The following is a 12,547-nucleotide window of genomic DNA, read 5'->3' as shown; positions in this document are numbered from 1 at the left end:
TTGATGGGAATGTCAGCAGAAAATATGAATGTAATGCATGTGCCTGGAGTTGCCTGCTTGCATGCACACACACACACATACACGTGTGCGCACACACTCACACCCGGACACTGGCTTCCTTGCCGCGGTCGATCCCTTGCAGGCTGGTGTGACTTTCACCAAGGAGTGCTCAGGGCCTCTCACCTCTGGAGCTTTACTTTCGGGGTATAAAAAAACGGGCTGTCGCTGCACTTTACCAGCCACAGAAGGTATAACTGTTGTCTGGCTGTTGCTCTGAGAAGAAAAAAAGATTTCTTTGTGACTTCCCCCTTAATATTCCTTCAAGGGCTTGGGACAATCTAGACCTGAGGAAGCCCCCGATACAAAATTAAAATAAGAATCGAATTTCTCTTCCTTCAGAGCCTCCTGCCTTTCACACAGAGTTGGAACCGCTCTTTGCTTTCTTACTGACTGGTGCTGTGACATCCCATTATTCATGAGCATTTTCAGCAGGAGACAGATGTATGAACTCTCATTTTCTATGGAAGATTTCTTATGGAGCCAGCATTACCAAGCAATGATTAGATAAGATGACACCATGGGAAATTCAAGATGGAAAAAAAGCCAGAATGGGTATGCTGCAGAGCTGAAACGCTATCAGTCCTTATTGAACAGGCCTTCATCTAGGACATTCAGAAGAATTCTTTTAAACGCACCAGCTCCCTAATGAAGCTTAATAATTTTGATTTGACAATACCTAGCAGCAGAAACTGCATGGATGCTTAATAATAGTGTAATCATTTTCTGTCAGCCATTTGGTTTGCAGCAGAATATGTATGCTTGCATTATTCCATCTAAGATAGAGATATTTATATTTATTGAAATTCTATACTTTTGTATTATGTATCTCTACATTTATAATTTATTTTTTTTTAAGGCACGGTGGCACAGATTTAGATTGACTAACACCATGGGAAATTTAGGATGAACCAGAGCCAATGTGCCAGTTAAAAGTAGAGCTGAGAATTCATCTGCTTCAATTCCAGTGCTCTTTTATGGAAATCAGCTATCTAATCAGGAATCATTTATTGTCACATTGTAAGAGTTTGTGTGTCAGGATGAATTGAGTCATTAATTGCAAATACACCAGTGACATCTTGGAATATGTATATGATATATATGTACGCATGTGAAAAATGTACAGACAATGTGAGACACTGCAACAATGAAGAAATATTGAATATGAAAAGTAAGAACAGAGGAGTTTAAAAGTAAAAGGTGATTTTAAAGAAAAGGCAACTATCATATACAGAAAAGGGGAAAGCACAGATAAGAATTAAATGCTAGATATTCCTATGCTTTTAAACACATTAGTTACAGAAAACCTCCATAAGTTTACATTCCAATGCATTATATGAAATGTGCAGATTTTATGGGCTTTCCATTCTTAAATCCTGGGATGTAATGTAAGCTGCAAATACAGCGTGCAGTGGTGGAATGGCAGAAGGACTATTGGGAAGAGATGCTTCAGAGGGGTTTCAGATGCTGTTGAAGGGATCTCGCCTCTTTGAAGTTCAGATCCTCAGATTCTATGTATTAATTTGGATTTACTTGTTTCAAATGAATTGTGATGAAGTAATACAAATAGGAGGAGTTTATGATAATATGTGGCACAAATAATGAATCTATTGGATTTTTCGGCAGAGCACTAGGGAAAAATCACTCCTGTATCTTGTGCAACTCTACCAGCAACTTTGATCGTGATATAATCTTACAAAAAGCACTGAATCGGGCTGTTGATTAACCTGAGTAGCAATGTGTATATATATATATATATATATATGAAGTGTTGCATAAAAAAAGGAGTTTTAACATATTATAAAAAATTGATAATGTGATTGCAAGAAATCTGTTAATTAGCATGTCTGCCATACATCTTTCTGAACATTCACCTTAAGAGAACTGAGGACAGAGTTAGCAACAATGTGATACAAAATAATTAGCTTGTTTTCAGGGCTTAAATAGTCATTACTTTCCTGCAAAGTCTCTAATTAAGCTAATCCTAGTTTATAATACATTAGCAACAACTCTTTATGTAGAAGCTACTTCTTAGAGGATAAAAATAACTTCAAATTTTGAAATGTGCCAAATGATATGCGAAATTGTAGAGCTTGGGACAGGAACAATACAGACTAAAAAATTTATGTAAGTACTTGATTTATTCCTTGCTGCCCACGTACAATTTGTTCACCTGAAGTCCGCAGATACAACTGTTTAAAGGCTCTCATGAAACAATTTTCCCCTTTCTGCTTTGAAAGTCTATGACAGCCTGTTACCATGATTTTCTTAGGAAGTCCTGTTATAGCATTACCCAATTATTTCCTAAAAAGTGTAAAGATTTTTTCTCTGACTCACACTATAATAGATGAAGGAGTGATTTGCAGTTTGATGTTTGACTTCAGTCAAAGGAAAAGAACTGATAACATGAAGTTGACACAAAACAAAGCACAAAGCCTGCACTGTAGGAAAAAATGGGCTCTGACCCGCATCCACACACACCAAAAAAAAAAACAACCCAAAACAAAAACCACCACTATAAAAGGTAGAAAAAGATATATTTTGGAAGTGGGAGACCCTTGTCTTCTAGTTGCCATTTTCTCATAATGGGCACAATTATTGCTTTCCTCAACTTTGTGCCTTGCTTGGTAATTTACCTGTGGTCAGTTGGAGGCAATATTTAGTTACAAAGCCCTCAAGTCAAGCAGGAATGAGTTCATGTTTATGCAAGCTAATGAAATTAGCTGAGGTGGGAAAATACAGAGTGATGTGAAAAACAAAGGATTCCCCTCCCAGCCAAAAGGAATAAGTCATCAGAAAAAACAATGCTGAAAATTCAGCCAATGAATCCTGCAAAAAGATCAAAACAAAGCAGGGATGCCTGGATCTCCCTGTCCCTTAGATTTACAACAGGCAAGGAATTACACTTCCCATTTAAGACAGAGCTGAACTTCTCACTTAAATAATTTGTAGAAGCTTTTGTATCAGCTTATGCTCCAAACCTAAAAACTGGAAGAGATAACCACAGCGAGCAAGAAAGCACCTGAGATCAACTGGATGTGCACCGAGCAAGAAACCACAGGGTTTCTTACAGAGCTGTTTACCCAGGCATCTAACTGAAACGTGTGGTTGCTTTACCACATCATGTAATATTCTCTCTGTTCCCCCTACACTTTCTCTCCTGGTACAGTATCAATAATTCATGTACTTTTCTTACATGGGCTATTTAATATGTTGTAAGAGGCAAAATATACACAGTATGTATAAGGGAAAGAGATTTCCTGCAAAAGGTATTTAACAGACCTGTAAAGCCTAGGAATGTGGATAAGGCAAAGCACAAGGACTTGTCTCACCCAGGTGTGGTAGGCAATTCCCTTTCATGCCCATTTTTAATTTTTTGTATGACAGGTGCAAAAACAACTGCTATAAGCAATTTTCTGAGACAAATATCAGCGAGTCCCCAGTTTCAACCTATACAAAGTAGAGAACAAATAAAACACAATGCAACAAGGCACTGGAATAATGTGGTCTTGTGTTCAGAGCAGTAGCAACATGTATACAAGCTACCTCTTTTTTTTTTTTTTTTTTTTTTTTAATTTGCCTCTGGATTGTGAGTCAAAGCCACTGACTCCGTCCCTACACATGACTTTGGTAACACTGCCCAAGCCAACGTGGTCAAGGCCCTGTTCTCATCCTACCGAAGGCTGGGACAGGCCTTTTAAACTAAAAAGTCCTTAATACACACATGTACGTGTTCACTGGCTTACACTTATTTTTTTATGAGCAGAGCACATTCAAGTTAGAAAAGATTAAGCAGAATTAAACATGGATGCCTTTTTCACGGAGCCAATTCCCAGAAGACATCCATTTTTTCAGCATTCACTCCCAAAGACTCCTCTAGCAGTGTTAGATTTGACTGCAGATGACAAGCTGTACACAGGAACCAGACATTTATATCCTTATCATCACTTATTAACTGTTGTTATTGTCGCTGACAATGTAGTGATAATAATAGGGATTCTTTCAACACCTGGCTTTAAGATGTAGGAGTTTATGACATTCAAAAACATCTCAACAGAACTGACAGGTGAAGGCATGTTCAGAAGCAATTTATACCAGGAACAGTATATAAAACCATGCAACAGCTGACTAGGACCTTGAGGAGTCTTTGCTAACCCTTAGGATTCGCCTTAGACATTAAAAAGCAAGGTCATTTTCTTTTAATAAGATGTCACTGTCTCCATGTGTAAATCACACTCCAGTGTCAGCATGTTGCAGTTTATATAGGAAAATGACTAACAGGGAATAGTAAACAGTACGTGGAGAGCTGCGACTGAGTGAAAAAAGACAGGAAAACCGGCTGTTGCCACTCTCTTGACTAATTCAGGGCATGAAGTGAATGTACCGAGATGCTGATTTCCTTCAACTTTTATAGGATTTGAGATTCTTCTAAGAGGGGTTTGGCTTCTGAAAGGCTCAGGCGAGGAGAACGGAAAATGCCTTCAGCTTCCAAGATTGTTGTTTTATGGATAATGGGATGTGAGCCTTTCCAGCACTACCTCATCTGCTGTACAAAGAACTGGATCCTGTCTCCTCATCTGCCTGCTCTTCTGGTGTGCAGTGACCATGTCCAAACACTGCTCCACCATCGTCACCTACCAGTCAATGCACAGAGGATCCCTTATCACACACAGGCCAGATTTCAATGGGAAGAGATTGCTGTGAGGACCTGAAAATTATTGATGTAGGCTAAAGTCATCCTAATCTTTCCAGTAAATCTACATCCACAGGACTTCAAAAGAAGGATTTAATAAAACAACTCCACAGCCTGATGGAAGACCATCTCCACTTCAGTTGCTCCCAGATGGTTGGAAAGACAGCATAGACCTGAGCAGCCCTGAGTTGCGCCTGTGCCCTGGTGGGTTTGGAGGAACCTCAACAAGACACAGTACGCCAAGACGTGGCCAAAGGAGCAATTGTGTTGGGGTGGTTTGCAACCGTTGAGGTCTCCCTTGTGAAGATGGGCAAATCCAGCCTGTGAGGTACCGATACCCAGGACACTGGTACAAAACTGGGCCCCAAGGCTGCACAGCTTTGCAGCAGATGGCTCCACTGCGGCTCTGCCTCACCAAGCCCTGGACACCTCAAAGGATGGCAATTTCACTGCTCCACTGAGTGCTGCATGCTGCACTATGCTCTTGCTAGGAAAGTTTTTCCTACTGTCCAAGGAAATAAATCTTTACACATTCTCCAGACATAAAGTAATGATTCAGAGTGATCAGAATAAAATTACTTAACTAATGTGTTATCTGAAGTTGGAAGAGGCACGTTTCAGTTGCAGTATGACAAACCAGACAAAGGCAGAGGGGATATTATTAGCTAGGCACTGTCTCACAGGATTAGAGGTATGAGATATAATATATATAAGGACCCAAGGGTGAGATTATCTCAGGATAATACACCCTTTAGGTTTTTAAATTGCAGCCAAAGTAATCAAACCTGTTACCATAGCATTCATTTTAATGCACAGATAAATTTGTAGCTCTTGTTTATATAGCTCATCCTCTGGAGGCACTAATATGATTCCCTTTAAAACTCAAGTTAATGAGAAAATAATAGAGCATTGTAGATATAAGCAAATTTTTTTTTTCCACTGTCACTGTCATCATCTTTTATACAGCCAGACGGCTCTTTGAAAGAGTAAGTTGGATTTATTTTATGTACCACAAAACCTTTAAAAATCTTTCTTTACACCAAGCTTTCTGATTCCAGCCTAAAGCCAAAAATACTTACTGTCTAAATATTTTTATAAATCAGTATATCATCCATAAATCTTACCTTATCCCTAATAGGAAATTTAAAATTGTAACTCTTAAAACTTCACCTTGGCAACATACATTCTTATTTTATTGGCTTTCCTGGACAGAAATCACTGATGAGATACTGTATGTGGCCAGGGAATAGGGATTGAATATCAGTTGCTGAGTGTAGTGAGCTGTGTAATGAAGCCATATTTGTTTACTTTCCTTTGTATACGGCACTGCAGTAAATCTCCAGTCGTTTTCAAGTTTTTTGAAAATTTCTTTTTACTCCATCAGTTCTCCTAATTCTTTTGGACCAGCTAAGGAGCTCCATTCTCATGGAACGTCCTCCAGTACAAGGACAAGACATTGCCAATGTTGACATCAGCAAGTCTGATACGAGCTGGTAAAAAATCTCAGTAATTCATTTTGTCTGGAAAGGATTGGTGATATATACATAATTTACATTATCTACCATGTATTATTCATACATATAAACAAACACCTATGTGGATTGGGTCTTCAGGCACTCCAAACTTTGTAAGAGTTACTATTAATATAAGTAATGTAATTTACTGGGACTGAAGTATTGCCCCCTGGTCTCACTTGAAAACCATGGGAGTTTTGATTTGAGCAGGAAAAGCTTCAAGGCTTCTGTTGGCTGTGCCTGCTGGTGAGGTCACCTCCTTTGCAAGATTCATATTGTCACTCTGTAGCTTTTTGTACACTTCTCTGCTGCCTTTGTTTTCCCTTAATCTTCTCTGAATTTTAGACTGCTCCTGTTAACCTTTGCATCATGATGAGTCTGGCCATGTATCGAACCATACCCGCTCTTCCCTGCAGCTCTGTGTTGTTCCTGTCATTGGGGACCCTTTGTAGTTGGTCTATCTGGAGAGTTAAAAAGGCATCTTTTCTGGAAGATAACCAAGTTAAATTTTCATCTCCCCAGGGCACCAAATGCTGGTGAGCCAGCCAGGCTTTTACAGAGGTTGGTGCATGGTTCATGAAGAGTTGCAGGCATTTTGCTTTGGCCTTCTGGACATGCAGGCTGGGGCGGTGAGACTGTCACCAAGCCACGTCCCGAGGCTTTTGAAGCCTTGTCTTGCCACAGCCTGGTATAGAGACTTGCAAGATTGCTATTACAACAGAATGTAATTGACTTCAATAAGAAAAATGCTGCGTTGGGAAGTCGCTAATGAACTCAGTCTAAAACGAGTGAATTGGAGAAAGTATTGCATTGTTAGAACCACTAAGAAATATTATCTAAGTTGTCAGCAATGGCAGGAGAAAGAAGACTGCAAAGCTTCAGTTGTGTCTTATGATTTTTGTATTCACATAGAAATACAATGTGACAAGGCTAACTAAGATTTAGATAATCGAGGAAACAGACTGGTCATATTAAAAGGCCAGTACCGGGGATTTAATAAAGGCCAGACTTAATCCTCCTGCTCCTTAGGCTCTGGACATCTCACCAGAACGTGAGATGCTTCCTCCAGATTGCCCAGCTGCTGCTAAACACTGCAACGCCAAACCTCCTCTTTTGCAGCCCTGGTTTCAGTAATGCCACAGAGCTGTCACAGTTGGAGTCAGGCTCAGCCTGCCCCTCTGGGATCTGATCAGGAAAACCGTTCCAGTTTTCCTCCTGACAGATATACTTTGAATAAGTTTATATTTCAGATTGCCTTGGGATAGGAAATATGTATGGAAAGATCTCAAGGGGTTGGATTAAGTAGTTTTAATTATAATACTGGCCTCTACGGAGAAGCATTTCTTGAGAAATGTTAAACAAATACACTCTTTTTTTTTTTTTTTTAACCCTGCTCGGTGTGTGGGAAATTTCCACATCTGGAAAAAAAATTATTTAAATCTAATTGTAGTGTTTCATTAAATCTGCAGGCCCACTGTGATCTACCGTATGCATATGTAGCTAACGCAGTGTTGTATTGTGGGGACCTTATCCATACCACTTGCAAATAAGCACACTCAGTTAGAAAAGTCAGGGATTCCGTAAGGTTGTTTTAGGTTGTCCTCGCCACCTGTCTCCAGATATAAAATTGTTCTCCACACTGTGTTTCTAACAGTTTGCCAAATCTAGCATTAGAGATGTCAGATGGCACCGTTTCTATTACTTCCCTTGGGAGACTGTTTTAGTTTAGCTGATCTTGCTACTGGGAATAATTTCTTCTTAATATTCAATTCCATTTCCCCTCTAATCCCATTCATCCTACTTGTAGCCCCGCGTACCACCCCAAAGGATCCTTCCCCTCCTCAGGGTGTTTGCCCCAGGTACTTTTAGACCACTCCTGATGTTGTCTTATAATTATAGCTCAGCTGAGCTACATGTATTCTATATGTACGAGCAAACAAGGACAACGTCATGAATGAATCCATTCAACTCTGGATCATTTTACTGAGGTTTCACCAGCTCATCTCTATTGCACTGCATTTGGTGTTTGGTCTGTAAAACAGAAATCCCAAAGTGCATCCTCGGGAGGGTGTCGTGGTTTCAGCCCAGCCGGTAACAAAGCACCAGGCACCACGGGGTCATGTCCCTTCTCACCCCCCCCCCCGACCTGGCCCGGTGGGATGAGGAGAAAATACAAAGAAAAGCTCGTGGGTCGAGATAAGGGCTGGGAGGGATCACGCCCCACTTACGGTCACGGGCAAGAGACGGGCTCGGCTTGGGCGAGAAACAAAATCGACTCCATTCGCTACCAGTCAAACCGAAGCAAGGATGAGGAGAAGCGAAACCCACCCTGACAACACCTTCCCCCCCCCAGCCCTCCCTCCGTCCCGCCTCAGCTCCGCTCCCGCTTCTCGCCGCCTCCTCCCGCCGGCGGCGCCGGGGAGCAGGGGACGGGGGCTGGGGTCGGTTCCTCACCCCTTGTCTCCGCCGCTCCTTCCTCCTCAGGGGCAGGAGGACTCCTCCTCGCTCGGCCCTGCTCCGCCGTGGGGTCAGCCCTTCCCCGACTTCTCCGGCGTGGGTCCTTCCCGCGGGCCGGTCTTCAGTCAGGGACTGCGCCAGCGCGGGCTTTACCACAGAGCCGCCGCCATCTTGGGGGGCCTCCGCTCCCCTCCGTGGGCTGGGGGGGGGACAGCCTGGGGGGCCGCGGGGGCATCCCCTCCTTCCTCACTGACCTGGGTCCCTGCAGAGGGGTTCCTCTCCCATTCCAGTCCCCTCCTCGCTGGGGGTTCCCCTTCTTGGGTCTGGTCTCCCGCAGGTGTGACCGCCGTCCCTGGGCCAGCGGCGGGTCCGGCCTGGAGCCGGGGCAGCTTCGAGCAGCTTCTGACAGGAGCCGGCCCTGCGCACCCTTCCCTGCTGCCAAAAAAAACCCCGCACCACACAAACCCATAACAGAGGGAGATCCCACGGAACAGAGAGAAAGGATTACTCCTGAATAGTAATAGTAGTAGTAGTAGTAGTAATAATAATGATAGTAATGATGATAATAGATTTTTTTTAAATCTTGCCCAGGCAAATAAATTCAGTTTTATTTTGAGGTTTACTTGGATGAATTTCAGCTGGAGTTGGGGTTCTCAGAGCCTGAACCAAAGTCCAGTGCAGGCTCCTACCTCATTTTAATGCATATTAGCACACTGGGTTCTTAAACCTCAGGTCTTCAGTTTTCAAGATCCTGACTGACACAGATCAATGGATTTTATTCCAGAAACTCAGTTGGGACAGTTAATGCCCATTAAATTGGAGACAGTGGGGGCCAGACGGGTGCCAAAGTGCTTTAGTGAATTGGATATTATTTAAAAAATAATTTTGTGGTTTGATAGAAAAGTATGGAAGCACTGTATTTAACTATTTGGTGAGACAAGTCAATGAGATAAGGAGGGAAGATAAATTAAAGCATAATTTGCACATTTATTGAATGACTAATTCAATCTTTCACTCTTTCCAGTCAAGTGAGCCTTTACTTCATGTGTAACATACTTAAGACCCCCTTCTCTTTACGGTGAAATTAAACCCCCTCCAATCTGTGACCATAACTCTAAATTCTGTAGTGTAGTTGTGCGTGTTTCAGAAGGGTGCGGGTGTGACCTTGGGGGATTATGGTATAAGTGGAATGAGGGAGTCGGATTTAGACTTTTTATTTTATTTTAGACGGTAATAAGATTTTAAGTGCCTTGCATCTTCTAATTGCCTTTCATGACCCTTCGAAGTTGCGACAACCTGGTTGAGAAAAGCTGCACTAAATAAATCGAATTGTGACCTATTAAAATTAAATTATCAAGGCTTTTCTCAAGGATAGTGTGTTTTTGCATCCTTTACTCTGGAAAAATATTACTGGAGGGGCAAACCAGTACACATCAGTGATGGAAGTGAAATCTTGCCCCTTTGAAATAGGTAGATTGGCGTCACCATTGTTTTGTAAGCAGCCTTCACTCCCACTCCTCCTCATCCCCCCATTTTTTGGCTGATTGTTCAGCACCTCAGTTGTGACAGTAAAACCATATGCGATGAATCCAGCTGGAGCTGAGCAAGTAGCTGGCGACTACAGCAAGGAGGCCCTTGTACCAGCACCTTTGAGGTCTTGCTGTGTCCTCTTGTCTCCATGTGTGCACTGGCCTTGTGAGAGCATCTGCAACAGTGCCTGTGTCTTTCGAGTGTGATAAAACTGAATATTTATCAGTCAGCACTCTGCCCACCGGTGTCTCTTCATTGGAATGACTTCTCTTCCAAACCCTCAAGCAATTTTCAAGGACCTTTCATTCTTTGAAAACAACCAGTCCAGAAAAAAAGGGTTCCTTCATTTTCACCCAACAACTTTAAGAATAAGCACCATTTTCCCACGAAGGGAAGTATTTACTTCTGGCAAAACATGGAAACTCTGTCGGCTTGAAGTCGAATGCCTTTGGCCACGCAAAGTAGACAATGGTTGTTCTTCTCTTCAACGAGTAAGAATAGTCATTCCTTACACTCCTCAGAAAGGTCATGGTCTCCATTCATAGCCTAATTGTATGTAGGACAGCTATCTTAAATGACATTCAGAGCTTTGCAGAATATATTATTTTCTCTTTCTCAAGAATCCAGTAACATTAGAATTTAGCTTCCAGTAGGAAACTGGCATTTTAAATGCAGAGATACAAATAACAATCCTTTTAAAAAAAAAGGTAACTTATCTAACACTATAATGCCAGCATCATATATAACTGGGGATGAAAAAATGGGTTACATAAAAAATTTGCTTAGCTATTAATGAAATACCTGTGATGATACTGATATTTTTATTATACACCAAAAAGTACCTTCCACACACAACTGTGTACACATAATATATACCCAGAATTTCCTTGCTGAAGACACAGAAAGCAAAGTTTTTTAAAGGAAGAATTGCAAATAATGAGGAAGCATACAGCTGACTTATATAAATACACAAGCAAATACATGTTGATTGCTACTCCACGCTGATAAATGTAGCCTATTGAAAGCTGGGAGAAGGCAAAATGTCTGCTAAATGTTACAGCATTGCTGAATACTAACCAGGAAAGAGATTTCAACTTTATTGTTGGGAAATCCCCGAAGCCTTTGCTGTGCTGCTTCAATAGGCAGCTGTGGCATACGTAGGATAAACAGAACACTGTGCAAAAAACCCCCCACCAAAACCCTAACAAAGGAGCTGGTAATGAAGGCTAACATATGACTGGGCTAAAGGTATTCCTGGTGTAAATATATCGATATGATTGGTATTGTGCTGATGATGAAATTGCTATCGTTAGAGCTAGCTGATTTAAATAAGTAAAAAAAGCCACTAACAGGTTGGAGGGGGATCGCTAATCTTTGGAAGCAAATCTCACGCTTTAAAAAATGTATTTGAAAATACAAAAGCCTGAATGAACAGGTAGTGACCTCTGAGCTTATGTTAGATAACTGGCAGTCAAGTGGGGAATATATATGTTCAGGTTACCTGATTTTATTTTCGGACAAAGTGATAATATCTGGAAAAGATATCACCGGATATCACAACTGTATGCCATAGTTATCACTGGCCAGGTGATAATATCAAACAGTAGGGTACTAAATGATAATTGCACTTATAGAAATGTCTGACTTTCTACAAAAAATTCATAAATACCCCTTTTGCGAGCTTTTGGATATTTGGTGAAGGTTAAAGTTGTTCCCTCTCTTGCAGATTTGTTATAAAGCAAAATATGGTCCAGACTGGGAAGCACCTCTAGGACAGCCAAGTTTTACAAGTACGTGATATATCGAGTTTCTTTTTTGGAATACGCATTACAAGTTCACAAACATGTAATGTCATTTTAGCAGCATGGTTTTACCATTTTATATGAAGATTAGCAAACAAAAGCTGAAGGCATGTCTGAACTAAGTGAGAAAGTGCTCCTTTAGAGAAAAACAGACTCACGCTTTTCAGGCTTTCTGGGCTGCTGGATCCAAATATGAGAATAATGCCTACAAACACACGGAAAATAAGGGAGCAGAAGTGTGGAAATTAATATATTCTAATGGGAAAATTATAAAAAATGCAGCTGTGCTTGCTTTCCCTACTGATCCCCAGCCTTCAAATTCCTCTAAATTAAATTGTAAAATAATGATTTCCTTTTCTGTTTTCTGCTAAGCTACGTAGTTAATCCCTGATACAGAAATACATAAAGAATACATATATTTAGGAAAACAATTACTATTAAAATAGAGAAGGCCTCAAACCAAAGTGTTTCCACAATTTCCAGTGCACATTTGA

General features: G+C 41.1%; 1 protein-coding gene across 1 annotated transcript in view; it reads left to right on the top strand.

Annotated features, from left to right (window-relative positions):
• The window catches only part of LOC126039800 (basic proline-rich protein-like), a 31,661-nt gene extending 19,527 nt beyond the window's left edge, over positions 1-12,134 (top strand). Inside the window, exon 3 of the mRNA XM_049803441.1 lies at positions 11,978-12,134. Coding sequence (XP_049659398.1) covers positions 11,978-12,023 — 46 coding nt within the window. The 3' untranslated portion in view covers positions 12,024-12,134. The remainder of the gene's footprint in view (positions 1-11,977) is intronic.
• The last annotated feature ends 413 nt before the right edge of the window (positions 12,135-12,547 follow it).

This window comes from Accipiter gentilis, chromosome 6 (genome assembly GCF_929443795.1).
Source record: "Accipiter gentilis chromosome 6, bAccGen1.1, whole genome shotgun sequence".
In the NCBI taxonomy this organism is placed as follows: Eukaryota; Metazoa; Chordata; class Aves; order Accipitriformes; family Accipitridae; genus Astur; species Astur gentilis.
The sequence above is the reverse complement of the archived record's forward strand: the minus strand, read 5'-3'. Positions and strand labels throughout refer to the sequence as shown.